This window comes from Dermacentor andersoni, chromosome 5 (genome assembly GCF_023375885.2).
Source record: "Dermacentor andersoni chromosome 5, qqDerAnde1_hic_scaffold, whole genome shotgun sequence".
NCBI lineage: Eukaryota > Metazoa > Arthropoda > Arachnida > Ixodida > Ixodidae > Dermacentor > Dermacentor andersoni.
Window position 1 is genome coordinate 25,436,346 of NC_092818.1, and position 27,522 is coordinate 25,463,867.

General features: G+C 47.5%; 1 protein-coding gene across 1 annotated transcript in view; it reads left to right on the top strand.

Moving 5' to 3' along the window:
* The window catches only part of LOC126529976 (cysteine dioxygenase type 1), a 138,490-nt gene that overhangs the window by 85,938 nt on the left and 25,030 nt on the right, over nt 1-27,522 (top strand). Inside the window, exon 2 of the mRNA XM_050177442.3 lies at nt 25,275-25,392. Coding sequence (XP_050033399.1) covers nt 25,275-25,392 — 118 coding nt within the window. The remainder of the gene's footprint in view (nt 1-25,274; nt 25,393-27,522) is intronic.

The following is a 27,522-nucleotide window of genomic DNA, read 5'->3' on the forward strand; positions in this document are numbered from 1 at the left end:
CGGTGCACCTTCTCTACCACCGTCGCAGAGCTTAAGTTTCTGTAGGCAGAGGAAATTCTGAAGCTGAACAGAAGGACGTTGAAATAGCAGATGTTGGAAAAACTCGAGCGCTCAGCACAAATGTCCTTGTCGACGCGCTTTGCCGCCCGATAAGCTTTCAAACGCGAGAGTACTGGCTGTCTGATGGAGCCCCTCACATATTTAGGAAAAGCGGATGCTCAGCGTGAAGCTCTGCTCGTTTTCAGTGCAGTGCAAAAGCGGAATTTTTTCTGCTCGCTTATGGCGTGATGTTCTTTTTTTTTTTTTCTGTCGGCGTATGTGTGTCGTGTGTGTCGTGTACGTATGAAGAGCTGCGACGGGAAACGCGAACTCGCTTCGTGCATGAAGGACGACAAGAATTCGGCCCATTTTCAACCGGTTTCTGACAGGAGGTTGGAGGATCCGCTCTTTTCGGTGCGGGGCGATCTGCTCAACATTAGCCGCAATGAGTCAGCAAGAAGGCATCCTGCCTTTTGGAAGGGCGTTCATTGTTCAGTCACTATATTCCACTCCTCTCAATTGTCGCAGCTGTAGACGGGTGTAGACAGAATTAAAAAGCTCGCAAATGTGCGTTTTATGTATTGTGCTCCTTGTGAAGACCCCGATTAGCGTGCGGAAGCTACACCAATTATGGTGCGCACATCCTGCTTTTAGTTTTCGTCGCTCTGCGCCGACCATATTTCCAACGTAATTTTGTATCGACCTCTCCGCATCGATTTTCTGCCGCGCGACCTCGACGTTGTAAATTTCGGATGAACGGGATTGACGTGAGGTGCTCGGTCGGACTGGCCGGTGTATTAACGAGCGCCTCAGAGAGCATGAAAGCATAGAAAGGTACGCGCTGTCGCATATCGGAGTATACCGGGTGTTTCAAATTTTTCACATTTTTTAAAGTTTGCCTGTGGCAGATATCGCAATTCTAGTTCATGAGCTGGTCTACTCGAAGAGGCGGACTTGTACAAAAATATTGAAATGCATAATCGACCTCGGTCTGAGAAGACCGGGCTTCAGGACTTCAATAAAATTTTGTGAATGAATGAATAATCGACTAATTAGCAAAAAATAATTAAGTTTTAACTAATGACTTTACGGCTCATATTGCAATGTACAAATTCTACCTGTGGAGTTGGCAAGGCGGATCCACTTGGATCGGGTTCTCCGAATGACTCTTGTTACGAGAAATTAATTCCCGAACTTCGCGGAGAAATGAATTGGCGTTCCAGTTACTTTCCTAACAAAACCTCGTTTTAACATTGAAGCAGAAAAGTAACTGGAACGCCAATGTATTTTTCGGCAAAGTTTGGGAACCAATATCTCGAGCCTCTTTTAATCACGCAACTGCTGGTTTGTCAGGTGTACTGTTTTTCCACAGAATTACAGTACATAATAAATGACACGGGTGTCGCATTCATTATGCTTAGCTCAGTGCTTCTTGTGACGCGCGTTTCTAATTGCACAATATTGTTTTCTTTTCGCACATGGTTGACAATCCAGAGCAGGAAACGCAACTTTCACCTTTCCACACAGCCCTATTTTCTTCAGGTTACATGAAAGGCGGTGGACATTTTGGATAACAGCAGTATTATTCTTCCTTGCGGACTCCGTGCTAGCTGGCATGGAGAATACAGCGCTTCCCGTCTGTGCCTATCTAACCAGCCCTTTAGCAATCGACTCCGTCACATCGCTCGAACACCCTGCCTCGCCTAATCATGCTAAAGGTTGTTGAAAGCCTGTATACGGTACTCGTGACGATCGTAAACCGAGGGCCAGATGGTAGAAGCTGAACCATGTACAGTAACTGGCAACTGTTCGCTCTCTATACGGCTATCTTCACACGGACCTGAAGCTAACGGGTTGAGTCGGAAATCGCACTCGCCGCGTTTACACGAATTCGCTTCTGACGGGTCTAGAAAATGGCGGCGCGCGCAGCGTCGAGCCGGTACATCGGCCGGTTCGAACAGGGCTTCCGGTTCCTGCACCCGACTTTAACAGCTCTATTTCATCAGTGTTATCGTTAACTTTATTTATTTATTTATTTTATTTATTTCAAAATACTGCAGGCCAATGTGATGGCCCAAGCAGGTGTGGGTTACATCCAACATGAATGTGCAAAGCAACAGACAACAAAAAAGCAAGCAAGAAAGAAGAAAAGCAAAAAGAAAAAAAATAATAAAGCCTAAGAGAGAAGGTAACACTCCAACTCAGCGAGAAAACTATTGGAACCAACAATATCAGACGGCAAAGAATTCCATTCTTCCACAGTTCTTGGAAAATAACTGAATTTGAAAGCTTTTGATCGGGCAAAGATTGGGGTTAGTGCAAATTCATGGCCATGGCGTGTGCGTCGTGTTGTTAAGGGTTTTATACTGTCAGGTAGATCTATTTTTATGTTACCAAACATACAATTATAAAGGAATGAAAGGCGACTAAATTTTCTGCGAGCTTCTAGCGTAGAAATACAGTTTAATTGCATTAGGTTGGATGGGGAATCAAGTCTACGATATTTGCCAAATATAAACCTAACTGCACAGTGCTTGTCTTTTCCTGCTACTGACACCGTTGCCGGTGCACTAATCGCGACGTCTCCATGGGTCTGCGCAAGTCTCAGCGCTGGTTGGCCCGACCCTTCCGCGTTAACGCGCATGCTGCAAATTGTTCGGTAGACCCATGCAGTCGGGCTGGCTCAGCCGGACTCGATGCTCGCTCATCGCGACCCGATGGTGTTTGCACGAACTCGACGGGCCGATTCCTGTCTGACAAGCTGACTCGACCCGTTCTGTCGGTATCATACAAACGCTCTGTGATCTGTGGGAGGGCTGAAAGTTACGTATCGAAATGCGTAATCGACTGAGTAGCATATACTTTGTGGCGCAAAATACATTTCTTGAAAAGGGATAGAAGAAAGGAAGACAGTGAAGCGCCAATTTGGCGCTTCACTGTCTTCCTTTCTTCTATCCCTTTTCAAAGAATGTATCTTGCACCACAAAGTATACCTAGGAAATCTAAGCATCAACATGCCCAAGAAGTCCTTTTGGGACTGAGTAGCAATTTCACTAGTTAACCTTTTAACTGATTGCTTTAGGGAACATAGTGCAATGTATGAATTGGAGCCGGCAAGTTGGAACACATGTGTACACGGAAGACCATACATACATGCCCACACATGTGAGTGCGTGCGTGTATTCTTCCAAGTAGACATGTCTTCAGGGCTCCAATTCGTGAATTTCAGTATGTCCCCTAAAACAATTAGTTCAAAATTCAATCAAATAAATTACGCACGTTTCTAATACGTTCCTTTGCAACGCTCGAACCGTGTTCTCTAGCCGTTTTGCGTCTTTATCGCGGTTTTGTAAAAACCACGAATCCTCCTCGCTCACAGCTGGCCATTTTGTTGAACTGCCTGTTTGCCATCTATGCGGCACCGTGTGTGCTCACTCAAAGCCGCGTCAAGCTTTCTCCTTTCTTTCTTTTTCGCGCTCCTAAACACAGTTGATGTAGGAGTAGGTTGAAAATTAAGGTGCATTGTCGCACGAGCGTCCGTGACGTGCTGCTGCTTCAACATCATCGCACGCGCTCGACTGTCGAGTTCCGAGGGGAGTACGTCGATTCCGAGTGCGTCTACCGCCACGACAACCGCGACGGGCTACACGCTACATTCGAGGAGCGGCTTTCCCAAAAAACAGCGGATATCGCTCGATCTATTTAGAACGTGGAAAAGGGAGGTGCCCCGTGTATGCGCCGCGGACAACCGGTTCACGTATTTGCTTATACCGTAGGTAAAGTTATGCACGGATTCAGTAAATCAGGGCCCATATTTTACAAAGTTCTTGCGCTGGAATTCTTCGCAAGAACAAACCGCAACCAACGCCCATGCAGAAGGTATTATTACCGGAGGCGGCCGAGCGATGGCAAAGAGCACTTACGAAAGAAAAGCTTTGCGAATTCGGCCCCTGTTTCTTATTTCCGTTGAAGAAGTGCGTCCCTACGAGGTCTCTTGTGAAAAATGGGCGGTGTATATCCGGTATCAAAGGTCGTCTCCTCAATAACCTTTGCCAACAAAGATTTTTTTAAACCCGGCCTGTGCGAACTTCTGCTTATTGACAATGAACAGCTTACCATAATTTCGTGGCTTTGCCCTCTTTGTGGTCGAAGCTCGAAGGAGAAGTAATCGAGTCAGACAGAAATGAAGGAAAGAAAGGACGGGAGAACGGGTGAAGCAGCGCACGCGCTATAGTGCAGGTGAATGCGTGTACACAACTGGCCTTATTGCGACAGCGCTTGAGAGATGTAAACCGAGTTTTCTCTGTCCGTCCGGTCATTTCCGTTACGCCGATGGCTAGGCCGTGATGCTCAAGTCGTCGTCAGATCATCTTCTCATCATCAGATTCAGTCTTGCCTTGTGGCGCAAAAAAAAGTAATATCGTTACTCGAACACGTGACCCTAAGGAAACGTTCAAATGAAATGTGCCCGCGCTTTGGGTGTGTTCGCCACAGAGACTACGAGAGTGGGCACCTCTGTGTACTCGGAGGTCACAGTGGTCAGTACTGCAGCGGATGAAAACGACGCTTTGTTCAGTACTCACTAAATGAAGTACATGTACGTCAGTTAAGGGGCTAACTACTGCGCATACTCTTGCCTTCACCGTCTCTAGTTCCTGTGACATTGGCGTACTTTTGGCTCAGAGTCCGCGTATCACCTCTACTTACCGAATTCGTAGCGACGTGACATGGGACTCTCGAATAATTGCACATGTGGAGTGTTCGTATCAAAATATTCCGGTGGCGCTTCATTCCGTGAGCGCGAAGATCGCAAAGATGTTCTTGAAGAGTGCGGTGCGAAAGCAGCACGCTGTTGCAGTAGGCAATTAAGGAGTTTTGTTGTTGTATTTAATTTTTTCTTTTTTTTTGGGGGGGGGGGGGGATGGTGGCTGTACGCGATGAACTAGTAAATGGCACTATTTGGGTAGTTTGTTTTATTGACTGCGTGATTTTATTTCGGAAATTGCTCAATTATGTGTCGTGTTTTTCTTTCTTTCTTTCTTCTTTGTTGTTGGCGTGTGCCACTGTGCCCTTTTCTTCTGCAGTGCTTCATCCCTGCGGGCATTTTAAATAAATAAATAAATATCTCTCTTTTTCTGCACGCATGCCGCAAAGCCTGCACGCCGTCGCATGGCCGAGCCTGTGGACGTCGACGTCATATTTCGCACCTAAGCTGAGCTTTTCGTTTCCAGGTGTTACTACCGCACTCCAGCAAACGTCGACTCCGAAGGCGCATTTTGTAACGATATTTTGTTTTCCTTCCTGCGTTTACTTTTTTATTTATAACTTTCCTCATGCAACCGCGCTTCTGCTAATACCAGCATCATCCGCTCGTCGGGAGTTATTAAAGACCATCGCAGTACAAGATTCCCTGCAAAACACGGCACTTTGCGATGCTCACCCGAATGCCGTTAGGAAACGCGCACTTTACGTCAGTTGTAACAAGGAAGCGCAGAGGAGAACCGGTTCCGACCGGTTCCAATGAATTCGAACCAAAGCGAGTGCGAATGGGCGAAACCGCTTCGGCCGTTGGACGGGTGCGGCGAACTTCCAGCGCCGACATAGCGGAGCCGCCATGCACGTGTGCTGCAGAAAGGGAACGCAGCCCTTTCGCCCGGCGCGACCGTGGTATGCGCGATAAACGACCCCTTTTCATCGACGCTGTCTCGCTGCTACTGCGCTGAATCGCGCAGCTGGTGATTACAGAGGCGTGCGCGGCAACGTGTCCGCGGCTCGCGTCGCGTGTTTTAATGCGAAAGCATTACCTGGATGAAAAATTCGGCGTTTGGCGGTGTTACCACACCATGGTACAAGAAGGCTACGAGCCCTGGGCTTTTGGTGGGAATCGAGGCCCACGAACTTTGGTGTTAATTAAGGCGAAGTAAATTCAGGCGTGACAAATTAATGTAGACCGAAATAAGGTACTTTAATCCACATTTGTTGGGAGTCAGACATTTGTTGGGAGTCAGACCTTCGACCTTTGGTGCGAGTCGAACCCAGTATAGCTTGCGTTGTGGCATGATATTTCTAAGCATGGCGCGGTGGTCGCAATGCTTTCACACAAGTGCCCCTTGAAATTTTTGTTTGTTTGTTTGCTTCCTCACTTACATTTAATTTCTTTATTGTTCTGCGGGAGCCACGTCTCGCCTCACCAGCGAGCACTTCAGGCACCGAAACGGCGTCCCCCGGTGTATGTGGGCCGTGATGACGAAGCTCGCGCAAGGAGACTCGCTGTCTCATTCCTCGATCATTCAAACGTATCTACAGTCAAGTACACTTGACGGCAATCTCGTGTCGCCTGGTTAACACTGTCTTTGGACAGAACTATAGTAATAACAGGTGCCAAACTGCAGTGACTCCTCGACTCTAGCTTGATTGCTCGGAACAGCAATTATGAAGGACAGTTATGTAGTATCTGGTCGCTCGGGCAAAGTGGCCGCAACCTACTGGTTAAAACGCTCGGCTTGAAAGCGCGACGCTGGTTAGTTCTGAAGTCGGACAACTTTCTTGACGTCACGGCGTGCCGCAGCGACCCAAAGCGCGGCGAAGAAGTGAGCGAACGAGTGACAACGCACGATCTTTCGCTTGTAATAAATAAATACATAAATAAATCAATGTAAAATAAAAGAAATCTGAAAATCGGAATTGACGACGTAAAACCGTAAGGCAGGTGGCGACGCCACTGTGGAACGGCCGCACCAACTCCCCTTGAAGTCATAATTGTGGCAACGCATCATTATCATCGGCCTACTTTTATGTCCACTGTAGAACGAAGGCACCTCCCAGCGATCTTTAATTACGTCTGCCTTGCGCCAGCTGATTCCAGACTTCCGCAGGCAGATTTTCTAATTTAATCACTCTACCTAATTTTCTGCCGCCATCGACAGCGCTTCCCTCCCCTTGGCACCCATTCTATATATCTAATGATCGGCAGGTTATCTACCCTACGTAATACATGGCGTGCGCGCAGCTCGATCTTTTTAAAATCCTAATGTCAGCTAGAATATGGACTTATTCGGCTGTCCCCGTTTGCTCTCAGATCTACACCGCTCTCTTGCTGTCGCTGTCGGAACGCATTGCAGAAGTTAACGGGTATTTAACAACGAGAGAGAGAGCCCATGCCTATACTCCCTATACGAGCGAAAACTCTGCCTAGCGACTTTCTCTAACCTTTTCTGCCCAGAGAGCCTTGCGTCACGCTGACGTCATCGACGTAGCCGTAATAAGTGAATTTAACTCTCATTTTCTCTGGGCGATCGGCTGTTTCGCTGCTGGGAATGATGTTTCGGACTGCTGTGTCCTTCTGACTCGGCGTCTTCCGTTGTTTTCGCCCTGAATTAATAAGTAAATACAATTTTTATAATAATAAAAATAATAATCATTCCAACTCGCCCATCTTTCTACCTTGCTGTGTTCAGTGCGGCCGCATTCTTATCGAAGCGGCACTCGCGAACGGCAAAGAACTGCAGGGCATCGACATTAATCCGCCGCTTTCCACTAGGCGACATCCTGCGCACAATTCAGGTGCTGCTCTAACACGTCAACCAGTCAGTCGATCGATAAATCAATCACTGACAGTGAAAAACAATCGGTGAATCACAGTCGATCAAGCATTCAATCTATCAACCAATATATCACTCTATGAAGTTCGTTAACTTACAGCGTGCTATAGAGTCGCTGTTTCTCCGACTTCTTCCTAGCTCGCTTTTTCTTTTTCTGTTTTCGAGCATGTCTGAGAGGGGGCAGGCGATATTAACGGCTCACGCGGCCCCGGCCCCCTGTTACGTGGAATTACAAAAGCACATCGGCGTTACAGTTCTGTCGATGGTGTGTTGCCAACTCTTAGGCCATCACGCTCAAACGGCATAATCGTCTTGCCACCCGCCGTGGTGGCGTGGTGCCTATGCTGCTGCTCTACTAAGCCCGAGGCCGCGGGACCGAATCCCCGCCGCATTTCGATGGGGGTGAAATGCGTCCGCGTACCGTGCATTGCGTGCGCGTTAAAGAACCCCAGGTGGTTAATCCGGCGTCCCCCACTACAACTTGCCTCGTAATAAAAACGTAGTTTTGACACGTACAACCCCAGAATTTAATTCTATTTTAACCTTTTTTTTTGCCAATGCGAATGTCGCCTGTCTTTTGTGGCCTGGCAACACCTGCACTCTTGCGACAAAGACGGACCATCGCCAGGGACCATGCACCAGCAGTGACTGAGCAAATCGCCTTTGCCGATGTCTCTAATGCGAGAAACATGCGGTGCAGTTGAATGCTACGATTTCAGTCAACGAGAGCGTTAGCCATGAAATCAACGAAGCATCGCGAATACTGGGCCGACGTACCACATGTTGTTAGATACGGGAACTTTTCCTGAGCCTCCTTCGAGTTCACCAGACCACATCGAATCGCGCAACACCTAAGTAAGGAACGCAGAAGCAGATCTACCCCGTTCCCGAGGCGCGGCACGTGCAAATGAGTTGGCGTCCCCCACCTCATGCGCCGCAGGTGGAGCTATTCACTGCTTGACTCTTCCCGAAAGTGTAGCGAGAGCCTGGCACTGTTCCAGTTAACGTGGGTCCCGAGGCAAGACGGCTGTAATGCACCGTGAAGCCCTGGCAACAATCCCCCCATCCGCCTTTGTGAAGGCAGTTGCAGACCGGGAAGGCAATACCGCAGAGAGAAGTAAGCCCTCGGACAATTGGGGCCCAAGGAGCGACCCTGTGCTCCGGGTGTGACACAATCGCACGGGCGCCTACCATTGGCCGAAAATGACGCCACCTAGCGGGCTCGCCGATTGGCCGAACGTGACGTGACTTCGAGACAGCGAAAGGGTTAAAAGCCAGAGACCGGGAGCAGCAAGAGTGCATTCCTTCATTCATCTCTTTCGAGCTTCTTGCCACGGGCCGCAGCGTCGGAGTTGCTGCCGGCCCGTAATGACTGTATGACTGTTAATTTCTTTCTACTCTCACTGTAAATAATGTAAATAAACCTCCACTTTTCATCTCAAAGTCCTCGTCAACCTCGGCCATCTCCCACATCCAACGGCAAGGTCCAATATGGGGGACAGCAATTGAGATTGTCCTCCAGATCCAACAATGTGAACGCGAAGCCAATTCGCGCTCGATCACGTGGCTGCAGCGATATTATCGCTCGAGTGCACCAGACGTACACGCCCACTGCTCTTGTGGAGCAGTCGAGATATTGCGGCTTGTTCTTCCTCCGTGTTTTTGTGAGAGCCTCTTCTGTGGATCCTGTATCTGAATTGCCGGCGAGCGGTGATGACGTTTGTGAAGACGATGACAGAGCTGTTTTTTTCTTTCGAACACTCTAGCCACTTTCGTTTGGGTCCACACGTCGGCGAATTACTCGACCGCGAGTCGACTCAATCTCGCGGGTGCCTCTGAGTCTAAGTCCGAGTGCGCCCGTGTGAGTCCGAGTCTCAGTGATGAGCCCGTCCGAGTCTGTGTATGTCGAAGTGAGTCTGAATGGACGTTAGTCTGAGCGAAACCGCTTAACTTTTGAGTCTCAATCGGGGTGAGTCGACGCGAGTGGAAATGTACGTGAGTTTGAGTCAGTGAGTCCAGCTAACCTGAGAGAGAAAAACGTTATTTGACGCAGAGCTCCGCTCTGGGTCCCCTGATTCAATCAATTCAAACATACGCGAACTCATTTACAAAAGCTCAGGTTCACTGACGCGTTTGCCAGTGAATCTGAGTTGTTGTGAGTTCATGTGTGCTTAAATGGACTGTAAATCTTTGTTATTGCGTATTTTTATTTTTCAGTCCGCGAGAGTATGCAATTCTGAGTTCACGTGATTCCGGAGTGAATACGATTCCGCGTATTCGCGAGCATTGTTAAGACCATTTCTTTCTTTCTTTTTTACTTGTCATTAACGTGTACTCCGTTTGGCAGTGTATCATGCCAGTGGCTTTTTTCTTTTTTAGTTTTTGACACATGTCCTCAGTTTACATGGCATTCTGCCGTGTATCCTGTTTTCCGCCGTGTTTTATGGCAGAGTACTGACCTTGCCGTTGCAGCGTTCTTTACACAGCGTCAGCTGTTATGGGCTCATTTCAATAGCTCTCTCGGTTGGCGTTGTCTGCCGCCGCCGGTGTGCGGTGTCCGGTGCCCGTCGCAGCTATCGCCAGGCTCCCACCCACCATGGGTGATTGGCCAAAAAATTGTTGCATTGTCTTGAAGAAAAGTCACAGGCTGGCGCGCCATGCATAGATGAAATACATGTATGGCATACCTAATTAAATGAAGCAGGCTAGGTGACTGTTGCCACCGCCCGATTTCAAAGGCAATGCCAATAAATCATCATAATTATCATCGTCATCATTAGCATCGTATCCTCCCACTTGTCGCGCGATGTGAGATGCTCGAGGCGTAGCGCATCTTCGCATTGCATTTGCATATTATCACACCAGGTCTCACGCCATGTAGCAGTTTTGCGTAGGTAACCGCACAAGCTTGTTCGGGTTTCCTACCTTGTATGTGGCCCCTGTACCCACTTTGGAGGATCGACCAAGAAATGAGTGGGTTGTCTAGAGGAAGAAAAAGCAGATTAAGGAGATGTATATAAATGCCAGAATGAAAAAGAACTGCAATGCAAACTTTGCATTGCAGTTGCGCTGTATTACACCAGGTGTCCCGACATGTAGCAGTTGCATGTAGCGTGTAGCTGGACCTGGTTAACTCAAGCAGGCTAGGTGACTGTCTGTCACCGCCTCGTATCAAAGGGGACGCCTGAAATCATCATCATCATCATCATAAGCGTCATCATCGTGTCGGGCTACGGGTGATGGGAGGTGGCATGTGCGCCACGTGGCCTATGTATCGGTATTTACACTTCGGTGCCCTTTATGGCGTATCTTCGCAAGCTACGAACCGCTGCTGAAGAAGCTAATCGTAAAACGCGCGCGGCTGTAGAACCAGGCACCGTCAGGCTCAGCAGACCGCAGTGCAGAGGGAATCGCAAGCCGTCGCTCGCCGTCGATGCCGCTTGGACAGTTCAGATCGTTCCCGCGAAAACGACGCTAATCCCCGTATTCAGAAATGCATCTCAACTGGAAGCCCATGCTTGACTTGATACAAATGACGCCTGGTGTGAACGCGGCCAAGACGCTCATTGCGTTTCCTTGTGTGCATTCACGATAGGCGTCATTTAAATCAGGTCAAGCGTGGGCTTGATTCATTTCTGAATACGGCGGTAAGAGACTTCGCCGCAAATACCCTCTAGTGCGTGCTGATGATCATGGAGCTCCTATGGAGCCGCTCCTCCAGCTTACGCTGCGACATTTTGCGTGAGATACCTTTATTTGAATATTAGGTCTATCTTGTCTGCCTCCCCCACCCCCGCAACCTATGTAATACCCTCTGACAGAGGCTCTTTAAGGTATAATGAAATAAATTGTGCGACTTTCAGTGAGCCTTAGTGAGTATGAATCGTGTAGGCATGACACTGAATTCTTTTTGCCTCCTCATTTCCTCGTCTATACGCTGAAATGAAAAAAAAGGTAAAATGATGACGACGCGTGTGCACCAGAGCAACCGGCGCCATTGCTTAATTTGACTGTGCCATTTAAGGTATGTGCGCGCCTGCCTAAACTATTTTCATCCAAGCGTTTCCGTCGCGGATGGCTGCGTTTACTTGTGTTCTCTTTTAGTACTGCAGACTGAGCAGAATGTCTCGCGTTTTTTTTTTTTTTTTTGCTTTTGCTTTCTTTTGTTTTTTCCCCGAGCAGACATTCGCGCAGCCGATCGCAGGCGTCCGCAGTTCTTTCACATTGAGCTTGCTCATCACGATGCGAGCGCTAAATGCTGTTGCTACGCGCTGTGAACGCGAAAAGGAAACGAGAGATGAAATTTCGATCATCTGCAGCTGCATTCTTCACGCAAGACAGCTGCGAGGGGCGACAGACGTAGTTACACCGCCTTGTTTTTTGCGCATCTCGAAACAGCTGCTGAAGAATCGAGTCCCGTGTCTCTTGATCTTTTGAAGTTCTTCGGCGTGAATGACGCTCGAAGCCACCCATCAGCCCTTGTCTGCCTAATTTTTGTGCAGCGCCATCGAAAATTTGTAGCCCTAAAATACGCTGACGCGTAAAGACTCACTCAAGCAACTATGATCAACGAAATAGAAGCTAGCAGGAAATAAAAAAAATAAAGGTCGAAGTACCGTTTGACTGACTGGCACGTCGTGAACAACGCTAAAATAATTTCTTTAAAAATATTGTGTAATAGTTCCATTCTGCTGGTATTCGCCGACGACATTGAGACATGAAAGGTGTGTGTGTGCGTGTGTATATATATATATATATATATATATATATATATATATATATATATATATATATATATAAAAGAAACTGAGGGACGCCTATGGCCAGCGATTGAAAGGAATATGGTAGGATTAAGGCTGCTCTCTTGCAACGGCTGTTTCAGCACTTTGAGTCGTGACATTATAGTTCGGTGCTGCGCTGCAAACAAGCATAACCTTCTGGTTCTATAGCACGCGCATATCTCTGCAGCTGGCGAAACTTTCGGGTAATTCTGTGCATGTTTCTTTGCAGCTTCACCGTACAAAGTCACGTGAATGCCAACCTTCCCTATCGCGAACGACTGAAAAAATGGCGAGCAATTTGCGCTGCTATGCCTGGCAGTTCGTAATGGGGGCTGGTGGTGTTTCGCGATAACCTGCGAGATCGGATACTCTACATCAATCAATAAATGAGTCGATCAATTACTTAATCGAATCATTGTTGTACATTGTTAAGAACAACACGCGTGCAATGTTTACCAGCAACCCGACCAGCTAGTATGTGGTCCAAAACAAGACGGTCACTGTATGTAATCCAGAGGCCTATAAAAGGTATGCATTTATAAGAAGACAAGACATATTGAATTAACAATCAAGAGACGATACATTCAGAAGCAAGAGATCAGTCAATGGTCTTGAAGAGATTATTTATGGCGCGTGATTACAGAGATTAATGCGTTTACTGGTAAGCTGGAGGTTTCTGTTAGCTTGTACTTCAGTGGGCACACTATTCCAGGTTAGTGCACAAAAAAACTTCAGCAGTCGGAAAAGTAGGAGGCACACGATCAGATGTGCCCTTTGAACGATCGAATAAATCGACCCTATTTGAAGATCACATCCATGAAGAAACTCAGTGTATCATTCCTCTTAAATTATTGCGTTGCCTCTGCGCACTGTTTTGGTTAGCACCGACGTTCCTTGCGCCATTAAACCCCAATCATCATCATCAGCAGCACCGACGTTTGCCGCATATCTTATCTTTGTTAGTTCTCAATATTCTTGTTCTTCAACTGTCGTACGCTTGCTGCCCGAAAACCACATACTGTCTGACAGCCATTGTAATCTACATGTGATTCGCGCAATAGCAACATTGGGCACTTAACGTCTCCACGCTGCGGCAGCTGGCCCAGCGTGGAAGTGATATGGCACTGGCCTAATGGTCGCGAACGTCTTATGCTGGTGTCACAGGTACACTTCTGATCGCGATCGGGTGTTGCGCTGCACAGTCATTTGCGATCGCGATCCGGCGGGATCCGGACCTGGGCGATCGCGATCCGAAAATCGTGATCAGGCCCCTTGATCGTGATCGCAGGCTGACGTCTGCGCCTTCTAGCGCAGTATTCTGAAAACGCTAAAAAAATTTGAAAATGGAAGTGAAGACATTTCAATAAATCCAGCTTAATTATCATGTAATTGCTATCTATCCAGTGTCTCGAAAAACAAACATCACAGGATAACAGATTGGTGTAAACTTACCAGTTTTAAACTTACCCACAAACATATACATAAACTTACCCGTTTGAGTATTGCTGTCCAATTATCACTGATATAGCGACGGACGAGCTATAAAGCATCGCGGTTTATCTATACACTGAAATTTGAGTGGTAAGAGGTTTACATCTGAACCCAAAGAGAAAGAGAACATGAATGTATAGAGATGGTTTTGAGTTTGCGCAGTACGGCTTTTCTTTTTTCTACAGAAGGGGTCGTCAAAATGTAGGCAAATCCTGTAGTGAACGTGGCTGGCGACAATGGCGGAGATCGTTATAGAATATTTTGAACAACAATTTGAATTTTGCAATGTCCAACGTATCACATATGCTACGCCGAGTTTGATGCCTCAAAATGGTGATTGAAGCGAGAGAACCAAATGCGAAACCCATAGTTTCGTTTTCGACATGATGGAGTGAAGTTTCAGCTGTGGATATATTAACAAACCAGTTTCTGATTGCATATTTAATACAGTAATTAGGGAAGGGAAGTGCCGTCGAGGACGCTAGAAAATTAGGGTGAGGGGGGCGATGAAATTAGGAAATTTGCAGCCGAAAGTTGGAATAGGCTAACGCCAGACAAACGTAATTGGAGAGATAGAGAGCGAATACACTTTATTTGCTTCAGAGGTGGGTTTCTACAAAGCACCTGCGGTGAGTAATTGGAGATCGCTGGGAAAGGCCTTCATCCTGGCAGTGGACATATAGACTGATGATGATGACAATAATTAGGTTGTAAGTGAAAAATATTGATTTTGCCTTTTTTTGATGACGGACTCTCCATGGCCAGAAATAACAGCCAACGGAACTGTGTTTTGGCATTACTAGGTTAACGCGAAGCTTTCCTGGCCACCCCTCCTCATATTTTGTGGGGGCTGGCTGCTGCCTCGCCGAGCCTGCAACTATTTGAGTCACTGTATAGGTGCCACTCGATATATGTCCGAACAGATAGTAACTAGGGCCATTCAGCACGTGTCACTGGGTACGTGAACGTTCTTGACCATTCCCCCAGAATGGGTGGAATGTGTCAGTGGGTAGGTTCCCCATTAGACCGGCAGAAAGGATGCAAGAAGTGGGCAATAGGAAATTGCAGTTGGCTACTGAGAAACCGACATGCAGCCAACAGAAGCAGCCGAGCGTGGAGATAGAAGTGAACAAAATAGGAAGAGGGGCTGCAATGAGCGAGGAGCTTCGAGCTACATAGGAGTGGAGGAAAAGTGCGGACGTTTCAGTAAACATCAAAGGAAGCTTTTTCTGTCACCGCATATGCGCGGGATCCGCCGGTGATTTACTTGATATTTACAAAAGTGTGACCCCGGACGAATGAGAAATTACTTTATTTAGTTATTTATTATAATGTCGATGATTATCGAGGCTCGTGACAGGATCGTTACAAAGATTAAATAGGTGTATACAAAACAGGGCCCATAATTCCCGTTTTGTATTGATCTTTGTTGTTTCACGTTCTGTATTTTATAACGATCCACCACTTTATTTACATTCATTCCTAATACGCAGTGCCGAGTGGCTGATACCTGCGATAACGGCATCATGGAAGTTTTTCAGCCAGTGATGAAAAGCTGAAAATAATGGAAAATGCGTCGTTACAAAATACGCCCCGAGGTATGGCCGGTCGCCGTACTTGTGAAAAAGGAACCTATTCCTGTGAACTTCTGCTTTGTGTCACCTTTCTCGATTATGTTACTTTTATTTATAGACACGTCTTCCTTGGCGAGTTACCGCCACCTTTATGTATCGGATGTGACTTGTTAATCTGTTTCTGGCCTCTTTCGTGGGCCGGTCCCGAGACTACGCATTCTAAAGATTTGACAGAGCTGGTGATGATGACTATGAAGACGACGATGATTGTGATGATGTTGATGGTGACTGTGAGCACGATAATTGATAATCGTAGCGATAATGATGATCACGATAACGACGATGATAATGAGGATAACGATCCGTCGTCGCTGTAGCGTGGCTCTCACAATAAAAGTTACGGTTCATGCGCCCCATTATCTCCCCTAACTCGTCCAGGACGACATTGCCTTCCATCGGCTTCAACTGCAGGTTGAATCGTCTTCCAGCTTTCTTTTCAAGTTCGATGCACTTTATTTCGGTACAGCAGACCAAACGCTTTGCACCTTAACATGATGCCTTGTCCAAGGGTCCCTTTTGTCCCGACCGCAAAAGTACGCTCAATATGCATGGCTTCATGAAACTGAGGCCTTAAGCGGGCCAGAAATTTGGAGCCGGCGACGGGGGATTACCGGAGGCTGCTTGCGCGGAACGTAAGCGATCTTGCAACAAAGTTTGGCGGCGACGAGCAGAGAGAGAGAGAGGGAGCAGTGTTTGTTGCCACCACAAGGTCAGCGTTCGCGGAAAAATTGTGTTTCCCGCGTTGTCCAAGGTTTCCGTACAGGTGCGCTAGCATTTCGGCAGGCACGGCACCGTTGCGAGTGCTATTTGAGACACTTGTGGCAGACGCAAGCGGTTCGTGTGCCCATGGAACAGCGTAGGTGGCGCTGCGCGTGCTCAGAACAGCGGAGGATTGGTGGAACATTGGATGATTGGTGGAAGTAGGGAAACGACAAAAGACGGAGACGTACAAAAGCACAGTTCGCAATAGGGGATCAGAAAATTTGGGCGTGGTAGTTCATAGTGTTATTTTTTTTTTTTCATTGTTTAACCTAGGTAGGATATTAGGCAGTATAGTAGCAAGAGCTTGGTGGCGCAACCCACCGCCCCGTTCCGAAGGGGACGCTCATAACATCCATCCATCCACAGTACGCAACCGCGGCTCGGCCTCACTTGCAGGTTGGGCCGAAAGCATCCATTAACTTTGGGTTTGCTGCGTATCGTTATCGTGATCATCAAGTCCATTGTAGGACAATGGCCTCTCTCAGCGATATTCAATTACCGCATTTATTCTTGTATGGTTAGCGCCTTTTTTCCTCTCCTAAATTTTGACCGGGGCGCTGTCAACGCTGCCGTCATCTGAACTCAGTGATGGGCACAATCGAAGGTATACATTTATCTTAGATACAATATTAGATACTCTTTGGGTATCTTATATCTGCATCATGATACGTCTGGCAAGACGTGCATCAATATCTGTATTTCCGATACATGAAAGAATGCATCGTGTATCTTGAGGTACAGGATACTGGTGGGAGGGGGGGTATCACAACAGCATCATGATACGTCTGGCAAGACGTGCATCAATATCTGTATTTCCGATACATGAAAGAATGCATCGTGTATCTTGAGGTACAGGATACTGGTGGGAGGGGGGGTATCACAACATCACCGTGCAAAACTATAAATGCTGGCTGAACTCCGCTTTTAAAGCTGATACTGCTGCCACTAAGCCACCCGAATAAAACTAAAGGCACCCACATTCTTCTAACTATCCACCAGAGTCCTCCAGCGAGGGCAGGCGATGCGGTCTGCGCGTCCCTATTGGTGGAGCAGAGTCACGTGGTGGCGCTCGCGCCGTCTCGACAAAAGCAAGCGTGCGAACATCTGCGCGCAGCCGGCCTTTTGCTTTCTTGATTGTTTTGTCTTTAGTTGCGTCGGTGCCATGACACTTGCTCGCAGCCACAGTATACTGTGCTGCAGGCGCCAATGCGTGCAGCGTCCTTAGTGCAAGTTCTGATGCCGCCATAGCGTACACGCGGTGACAGCGCAGCGTATGAAAGAGCTTCTGTGATAAGCAGCTAAAGCAACCGCAAAAGAAAGATTGTTTCGGAATGTAAATATTATACTTTGAGCAAGAAAAACAAATTCTGAGATACTAACAAACATTTCATTGAAATGAAACAAGGTTGGTCGGATTTAAGAAATTCCCATGCAAACATTTTTGTGCATGCGTGTTTGCTGCTACATTATATAGATCTATAATACGAAATTTCCGAATGCATCGCATCGGATATAATAATTGCGGTAGCATATTGGATCTGTATCTCAAATATTTGTTGCCCGAGTATCTTGTATGATATATGCGGAAAACGCATTCCAGAGGTTGCTAACAAGACCATGGCCGAACAAGGGGTGTCTGGAGCCATGGTTTCCGAGAGCGTGCGAAAGACGGTGCGCGTCGCCTGATTTCGGAGGCCATGCTTTGGGCAGCGTTCCCACAACGGGACTGTCTTCGTCAGGGCGTTGCTCCAACCAACGTTCGGCCCCAAACAACATTCTTGTTCGATCAGCGTTCACCACATTTAAGTGTCCTTCTTCCCGTGATCTTGCGCGGTATTCCAGAGGTGTGCTACATACAGGGAGTGTAAAGTTTCGCGTCAACGCTTGCTGTTTACTTTTCTTCCGGCGTGCACGCGGACCTCATGCGTCTACCTCGCGAACCCCGTCTCAGAGAATTGCACCACGGCGCTGCAGCGGGGAGGCGATGACAGGACTGGCCAGTGGCGATGTCGAGACCTGACATCAGGTGGAGAGAATGACGTGAGCAGCGAGCAAGGCGGAACAAAAGAAACGGTGTCGCACATTTGCAAACACGACCTTCAGCTGTTGCGTGCTCAAGCGGTAATCGCGCCGAGGGGAGTGCTCTATCCTTCAGCAGACGAGGCGAGGAAGCATCTATGCTGCGACCGCGTGCGGACTGTCGGTCCGCGAAAGTATATAGTTCCAGATAAGCCTGCCACCAGGCAGATTTCGTATCGCCCGTCGCTCTATGCTCACTATGCACATAAACTTGCCACCTCGCCCGTGAAGAAGCTTTACTGTTTTGCTTCCACGCAAATTTCGTTCGCTGATTATAGCGGACTTAATCGGCTCGATCTTTTTGCTAAGACAATCGGAGCTTCGGGGAGGCGAGAGCCCGTGTTTACTGGGAGTGACGTCCCAAAAGTGATAGAACACAGACTGTATCAGCGTGGAGCCCGTGTTCTGACAAGAGGACTCGTCTTCAGGACAAGTCGTATACGTTCACTAGCGCCAGTCTGAGGCATTCCTTGTTCTACCACTGCTGCTTACTTCGTCTCCATCTGTCTGTGAATGTATGTGTTTTGTAGTTAATGGAAGTTTTATAAATAAACATGTATGGCATTGCAACTTGGAGGACAAGAAAAGCTTTAGAGGAATCTACGAAACGCGCAACTATAGGCAATAGAAAAAAATTGATAGTTTTGGTCGAAGGTCAAAACCGAGTCTGCGAATATTTACGATAAAAGTCATGCGTTGTCCGCCGAATGTTTCATGACTTGTTTCAGCACTACAATTAAAAATCTTTATATGGAAATATTCAGTCACGAACATGGTTTGAGCAACTTGGGCACTTGAATGGTATACCATCTACATTCCATATACGGCATAGATATAGCCTACATATAATCAATATATATGGAACACCACTGGGACGACAAAACTTCGCCTGGAGTGTGCATATAATTGGTATAGCAATAAAATTACAGCCGTAACTTTCAAAGACAGGAAGGCGTCAGTATGGATTAGAGAACAAGCGCGGTAGTAAACAAACGCCATCGTAAGGGAATGTCGGTCGAGAGCGGCAGAGGTGGTGCGACGAAATTGGGTAATATGCAGCATGAGATGGAATCGGCTGACTCAAGGCGGGTTACTGTATTTACCCGCGTAGAGCCTCCCGCTTTCACGGCCGAAAATTGGAAGAAAGAAAAGTTTCACCAGAGACGGAATTTTGAAGACAGTGCATGAAATATCTGACGGCACTAGGGACTATCTCTGGGAGTGCGGCGATGAGGGTGTAAGCTCAGACAGGGCTGGGCAAATATACTTTGCAATTGTGCCATACTCTGTGCTTCCTTTATTTTGCTCGCACTCCAGTGTTTCCAGAACATTTTAGGTACCCTCTGCAAGTGACTATAGGTATTTCCTGTTCATTCTTGGCGGTAAATTGAACTTGCGAAAAAAAAAAAAAAAGAAACACGGCAGGAACTTAACGCTTCGGGCGAAGCTGAAGCAATGGATATAGAATGAGAGATCGTCAGTTTGAACAGGCATGTCAGAAAACCTGGAATTCATGCGCATGGAAGAATTACTGTACGCGTAATTGAACTTGCGCGGAGCCGACCCTGGATTTCAAAACGAGCCTTTTTGCTAGAAAGAAAAATTGTGCGTGCATATATCCAACATGTCGTACGTCTGTTAGGACACAATCAAAACCACCAATTTCACATCCTACAGTTTTCACCTTGCGGCAGCAGCTGACGGGCGCATGATTAATTGGACAAACCCAAAAATTCTCCTATATAGGAATGACGATATTGGAAGAAATTCGGGTACTGCCATTAAGAAACGCTGAACAACGTCAAGATAGGCCCGGAAAGCGAGCGAGAGAGAGAGAGAGAGAAAGATGTCACGTTTGTATCGAGTGTTAGAATGGTACACGCCGTTACGTAATTGCATTTGTGCATATCCAACAGTTAAATAAGAAAAAAAAACACAACGACAATTTCTGAGTTATTGCCCACGGAGAATACTCGTGTAGTGTATAGTTTTCCCAGTATCTGGCAATAACGCGTGTTCGCTCATTGCCGACAAGCTAACAATGAGTGCGATAAAAAAAAAAGACCAGAAAACAATCGACCACCGCCTGCTTTCAATAGATGAAAATGAGCCGCCAGATATCAAAACTGCAGAGAATGCCAGCATGTTTGTCGCGTTTCCGTTGCACTCGTGACGTGCGTTGCTTACGCTGCAGGCTAATCTCCTCCGCCTGCCCTTTCAAGCGGGGAGAAAGGACCCTGCGGGCTTCCATCAAGTGTGCGCGGCATTGTAAAGAAGGGATTGGTTATGATATCGCGGTATGCGCGTGTACCCGATAGGCAGCGCTCGTCTCGACTGCTGAAGTAGCGCGTGATAAACGGGGGATGCCGCAATGGAGCGAATTCTCAGGGAATCCTTGCTGTAGTCAAATTCTAATAAAGTCGATCGAACCTCAACTTGGTTGCGTTGTTCGATGCACAATGGACAATGCACGAATCCACCTGAACTGATGCATATAATCAGAGCAATACTGGTCTTTAAAAGAATAATAAAGTGGCAGCTTTGTCTGAAAGCCGAAGTACTGGCAGCGACAGCAAAGTATTAGAATATTACGCGAAGTAAAGCTCGCACTTGTTTGGGTAGTCGCAATCACAGTAAGCATTCGACAGACGAATACTCTGTCGATCTAGCTCGGCTTAAAACTTTCGTTTGGGAGCAGCGAGAGCGGCCGTACTTTACTCCAAAGCGGACGTTCCGTGCTGCCGCTCAGATCACGTGACCTGCAACGTTGGACACGTACGCGGGAAGACCGCGCGACAGCCTTCTCGGCTGCGTCGCACATCCGACCTGGCTCACGTAGCTCCGTGCAACACGCGGTGCGCTATAGGCCGCGCATGCGCCGTCGCACCTGGGACATCGAAACTGCGGTGACGGCGCGCACGCGCGTCCGCTGTCGCTGTTATTGCTATCGCAACGATACACCTTGCGCGCAAAGCTTGAACTGGTCTGCACCTGTGGCAGTTTTTAATTCTAGCCTGCCACCAACGCCCAAGCCCTGCTGCTGCTCAACGGAGCCTGTATGACGCACGCTGTTGGGGGCAGCGGGCTAGCCCAGCAGCAAAATGGAATCGGCAGGCCGCGCAGCTCGTGTATGCGCAGTGGCTTGGACGGACACATTCGGGGAGAAAAGGGCCTCGTGTACGTGATCAAACTATGTGGCACGCTTTCATTTCAAACCGAAGAGATAATACCTGCTTATAGCACGCTGCACGTGCGCATCATCCCGCGCTTGCGAGGAAGGTCGATCAATTAAATTAGTCAATGCGTTTTGACGTGCCAACGCCGCACTGTGAGCTAACATTTGGCAAGCCGTAAGGGCTTCGCATTAATATTGAGCAACGATGGCTGAGTTTTACGTGCAGTCAAATATTAGTGCACGGCCATATTGGCATTCTGCTGCCTGCCGTTGAATTTTGGTCGCAGCGGCCCAGTATTGAAACCGCCGCCTCGTTCCCTGAAAAGGACGCCGCGTGTATACATACACTAAGCCACCGCGGAGAGCCAAACGTGCACGCGGACCCGCTGCTGTGGCTTAGCAGCGGCTGTGGTGTTGCGTGGCTTAGAAGGTCGCGTGATCAAATCGCCGGCCGTTGCGGACGCATTTCGATGGGCGCCGAAATCCTAGAACGGCCGCGTCCCGTGCGGTCGCGGTAGATTTAAACGTCTTCGTGCGGTCAAAATTAATCCGGAATCCCCAACTACGGCGTGCCTCATAATCAAGTCGTTGTTTTGGCACGCAAAGCCCCAGAATTCATTCAACGTGCAAGCGAGAGGACAAACAGAAGAGCGGCGTTTTCTAACGCGCCCCCTTCAGACCTCGCTTCGGCTGGCTATTCTGCTCCGTAAGTTTTCGTCTGTGTAATGGACGCAGTAGGTTTGTCCGCGTATGCCAAGCATGTCGGTTCCCACCAGTGATGTATCCAGAATTTTTTCTTTTTAACGGAGAGGAAGGGGGGGGGGGGGTTGTACGTACTTGATGGGGAGTGAGGGGGCGAGAACAACTGGGCAAGCCGCATATTAACACAAATTTCAAGGGGGGGGGGGGGGGGGAGCACGTGCCCGGTGTGGCACGCCTTGGCTACGCCACTGGGTTCCCACCATTCCCGCCTCCTCGGGCCGCGCCTGTCGAGTCCACGGAAAACGCTGGCCACGCCAGCGGCGTCAGGACGGCGTTCTTCGAGGCCTTGAGCGTGAATCAAGGTGGCGCGCGTCAACGGAACATCTGTCTTCTTTCGCGGAAGCCACCGATAGCTGACAGCAACGGAGCGAGCGTCACGGGATAGGAATAAATCGAGCAGCGGCATTCTTCGCGCAGTTACAACGGCCGTTCTGGCTCGCGCCCTCCGTGCCAGGCCCGCAGCTTTCAGTCACGCTTCGTGCCGATTAAGCTGTTTGTCCATGGAGCCACCCCTTCTAAGCGCTCGCATCTGCGCGACGGAAAGCCGCAGCGCCAGCTGCGAAAGCGGGTACGGTGCCTCTACAGCCGCGTTTATATGAATGCGACAGTGTCGCATCGCATTTCTGGCGCATCGCGTTATGTTCTTTTCGCCCGCCGCTTCGTACAGAGTGGAGACAACCGCGGCATCTACTACGGCGTTGGGCACACGAATGGCGGACGCTGTAGCGACGCATTGCCGGGGTTCGTGTGTATCCGCCATTCATGCGCCCAGCGCCGCAGCACACGGCGCGTTTGTCTCCACTCTGTTCGAAGCGGCGGGCGAGGAGGGCATCGAGGCACTCTGATAGCGGACGTTACGAAGCGCGACCTGCCATACAGGTCTCGCCAACGAATGTATATATAGTTCCACGGAATTGAGAACCCCTACAAAATGTCGTGCTGTTAACGCGAAATGTTAACCTCAAGGTGTCCGCACGTTTGTTAATTGTATAGACACTTTGGCGGTTCGCACAACAGCGGCCCTGAAAGGCTTTCGCGGCTATTGTCTATAATCAAATAGCCCGGTAAATTTAGCGGGAACAAATGCAGCAAGCCGCCAGTACTGCAAAGCTGGAAAGTAGCACATTTTTTCCCACGAATCATTTGCAGCAAATCACAATTTGAGAAACTGCCTTTGGCGTAGAATACATGAAACATTTATTATTTTCGACAACGTTAAGAGAACTTATGTACGTCGATAGCACGACAAAGGACACTTGTTCCTCGCCAAAATCTACTTAGGCGTGCGAAAGCGTCTGCACACCCATATGCATACGGCTTCGTGCAACCGTAGGTTCTTGTGCTTCTTGTACTTCAGTACTTGATATACATGGCAAAACGGAAGGGGGAAACGGTTATGTTAGTTCTGAGCTTCGAAAAAATACATAAGAAGAATGTGGAGCGTGCAAGCACGCATGCAATAAGTGCACACGACAGTGTCCTTGAAGCATATACTGCCATGAGACAGTGGAATGAAGACGACGATGGTTTTCGGCACCCCCTCTTAAACAGGGCGGCGATAAGTAATCACCTAGCCCATAGAGTTTCATACAATTACGAGAGGGAGTTGTGGCGCTGGTGTCTACATGCGCAATGGAACATAAGGGAATGGTGGGTAGTGCATGGATTTGCCTACACTTTGTCCTTCTGGCTTTAAATGGCTTTGTGATATTGCAAAGCGGTCATTTTTAAGAAGGTATACTGCGTTATAAAAAATGAAAGGAGCACTCCCAAACGAGTACACGTAAAAAAAAATCCACCTATCATAGTGCAGCTGCCCACAATTGCATCATGCTGCGGCGTTGACTTTACTGTTGCGAGGGTAAGATAACCCGCTATATGTCATGCTCTTCATTCTTAAATTCCTCGCTCGCTTGCACTCAGATTTCGCACGAACTTCGCCATTTGCACTGAGTTTTGCATAATGTAAAGTTTGGATTGAATAATTTGTTGTTGTTTTTTTCAGTGCAAAATAAATTATGAGAGCGCGTAGTTTGCGCCGATGTGCAAGCGTCGAACCGCTTGTGCGAGATTTTGGAGCCGCGGCCGCAAACATACAGTAGAAAGTTTGGCTAGTTACAATGGATGCGTACTTGAGATCAGCGCGGAAAACGACGGAGACGACGGTTTTATGTCCTAACGTCGTAACTAGTTTGTTTTGCAGTAACTAATGCGCGGTTGTGTGGTGTTCTAGGCCCACGACGTGCAATGAGAATTCAGGCATGTGAGCATTGTGTGCACCATCTCCGGACAACACATGTTCTATTACACATTATTTTCTATTGTATAACTGTAATTGTTCAGGTATTATTGCGTTTTATATTACTTGCCTCTCCTGCTTGAAAATTTCATGCCTGCAGTGTTCAGTAAATAAACATTCGGAAATTCAAATCGCTTACTTATTATCCTGCCCAGGTGCGCGTATAAAATGCGCAGGCCTAACAACACTTTTGGTCTATGATGATGGTTAACACACTCACAGCCGCTAGATTGTGTATTTTCATCGAGAGGCCGTGACACAGCGTACGCAAAGCAAGCAAGAAGCGCCAGCTTTGGCCCGTCGTGTTCTTGCAAGTTGTGCTAACCGCTGTATGTAATCGTTTATTTGGGCCCAAGCATAGAATAAACTATTTATTCAGTACTGCGTAAGTATATTCGATGCCGAGTGCCTACCGATTCCATTCGATCAGGCTACAAGCTTGCATAGCCTCCCCGGTCCGCCATTTTATTTGTGCAGCGCTAACAGTGAATGCTGTAGTTCTTTTCGGTTAGACCCGATTTGTCAAAAATAAATTCTGCGCGCTCTTTCTTGGTCGGTTTTTCTTTTTTGTATTGGTGGAAAACGCTGAGACGTCACAATGCCTACGCGACAGTCTCTCGATATATCCGTGGTGTTCGTGTGTGCGCGCAGGTACACGCGAAACCTGGTCGACGAAGGCAACGGCAAGTTCAACCTGATGATCCTTTGCTGGTCCGAAGGACAAGGTAGCAGCATCCACGACCACGCCGACTCGCACTGCTTCATGAAGGTGAGCGTGTACATGTATTCGGCGACGGCTACACCACTGGGTGGACGGCAAAGTAATAGCGCCGGTTAAATCGCCATATCAACGTTCTTAAAGCAGCGAACGTGCTGTTTTTGCCAAGAGCAGGTTCCTTTCATGAGCTAATAGAAAACAGTGTAAATTAAAGGCGGTGGCGTCATGTTAAAATTCTCGCTACACATTTATTTGACGCCACAGATGGTTGTGGTAAAGTAGGAGCGAAGCTACTTATTGCTTTTTTTTCTCTTTACTACGAAGCATTCGTGTTCGAGTCAACCCACTGCAGCTTTTGCCGTGTATCTGGTATATGGCCTCTTTCGCGAAGCGACCAGTAAAAAGAAATTGCAAGCACAATTTGGATAGTCATCATGGATGACTTCTGCCCGAATTAAATTAAAAGCTTTGTTCCCCAAAGGAAATTACGTAGAACTGTATAATCACCCATGACACCGGTGCGCCTTTTGAGAAGCTAGTTTGCATAAAAGCCCCGACACCCCTGGCCTAGATTTCAGGTCGCACTTTTAATAGTGCAATAGTTCACTCGCATGCTATATCTATCGATCTTTATGTCTGTCTGTCTAAACAGCCAACAAGCAATGACACAGAGGACAGCATATGGGAAATTGCAGTGCTTACTTGAATAAATAGCTAAATTGAAATGAAACTGGATGAAAAAACAACTGGCATTAGGTGGGATACGAACCCACGTCTTCGCATTATGCGTGCAATGCTTTTACCATATGAGCTACCGCGGCGCCGTTTTCCCATCAAACAAATTGAACAAATCAACGAATTGGAAAGCAGCTTTATGGAACCGTCAATAAACGAAATGATACCCATCTCCATCCCTCTGGTTGCAGCAGAGAACCTGTTTGATATTAGCGAAAGAACAAGAGCACCTAGTAGCTTAGAAACTCGCGCAATGACTTTTCCATAGGAAACAACTATATCATATCCTTTTTGTTCACTATTGCGTGCATATGTGTATATACATTGTGTGCGTTTGTTATGTACATAGACACACAGACTATATAGGTAAACACGTCTATATAACATTTCGTTGCAGGATACTTACATGATTAATAAAAACTGTTCTCCACCAAGCCAACAATGCTTCGCATTACGTAGATGTCAATTTGAGTTAAGTCTGCTTAAGGTTTTTATTAATAAAACAGAATCTGCGTTGCATTCAGCAAGAAATGAAAGCTCATCCTGGCAACCTGCTGTTAAAGTGAAAGCTGAGTCGGACAAATGTCCATGAACTGCGTGTTCGTTTGGTTGCTTCGCCCGATTTTCTTACACGCGACATATCAGTCCCTTTCCGTGCGAAGGCATTGTAGGGATTTGGTACTTTCATAAGGGCTCCCGGTTTTACTACTTAATCACATCCAGCGCAGTCGGTGACGATAATATATGAAATTCTTGAAAAGGTCGTTTGGGCGTCGTTTTTTTCTGCCATCTTTACTCATCGGTAAAACAGAGAGGGCGACGCTAATTAGATACGAAATAGAAAATCTTGGTCAGTGTAGACTGATAATGTATTGTTTCGTAACTCTGTTCCTGTTAGTTTTGCGTTAGGATTTTCACCACCTTGAAGAGAAAATCACCGCCATGCTTCCATCCTTCTTTTTAATTTCGCGCCGGAACTCCAGCGCTGGCACACCAGCCTGACGGCACGGTTTTTAAATGTTCGTAGTTAGGCCTTTGTAGTGCAGTGAAAGTCATCTCGAAGTTCACATGGACACTATATATATATGGCTACATGGTACAGGTATCTATGGTTGCCGCAAGTTCATAGTGTAAAAGTTCATGCACTTTTTCAAAAATGACTGCTTATTATATGACGTTTCGGCCGGACTACGATCTTTCTCAAGGCAGAAAACAAAATGTACAGAGTGTGTTTTATACTACCTTCCACAAGAAAAGAAAGAGAAAGTGTGTGTGATCGTGTGAGAGAGAGTAAATACAATGACGTATGGCAATAGCCAAGGCAGACTTTGTTGCAGGAAGGGCTTATACATTAACGAGTGCGCGATTTTAGGGTGACGACGGCCACCAGTTCAGCTAAGCGGGCAGACGCAGCACAAGAAGTGGGTTTCAGGTAAAAACGTGAAC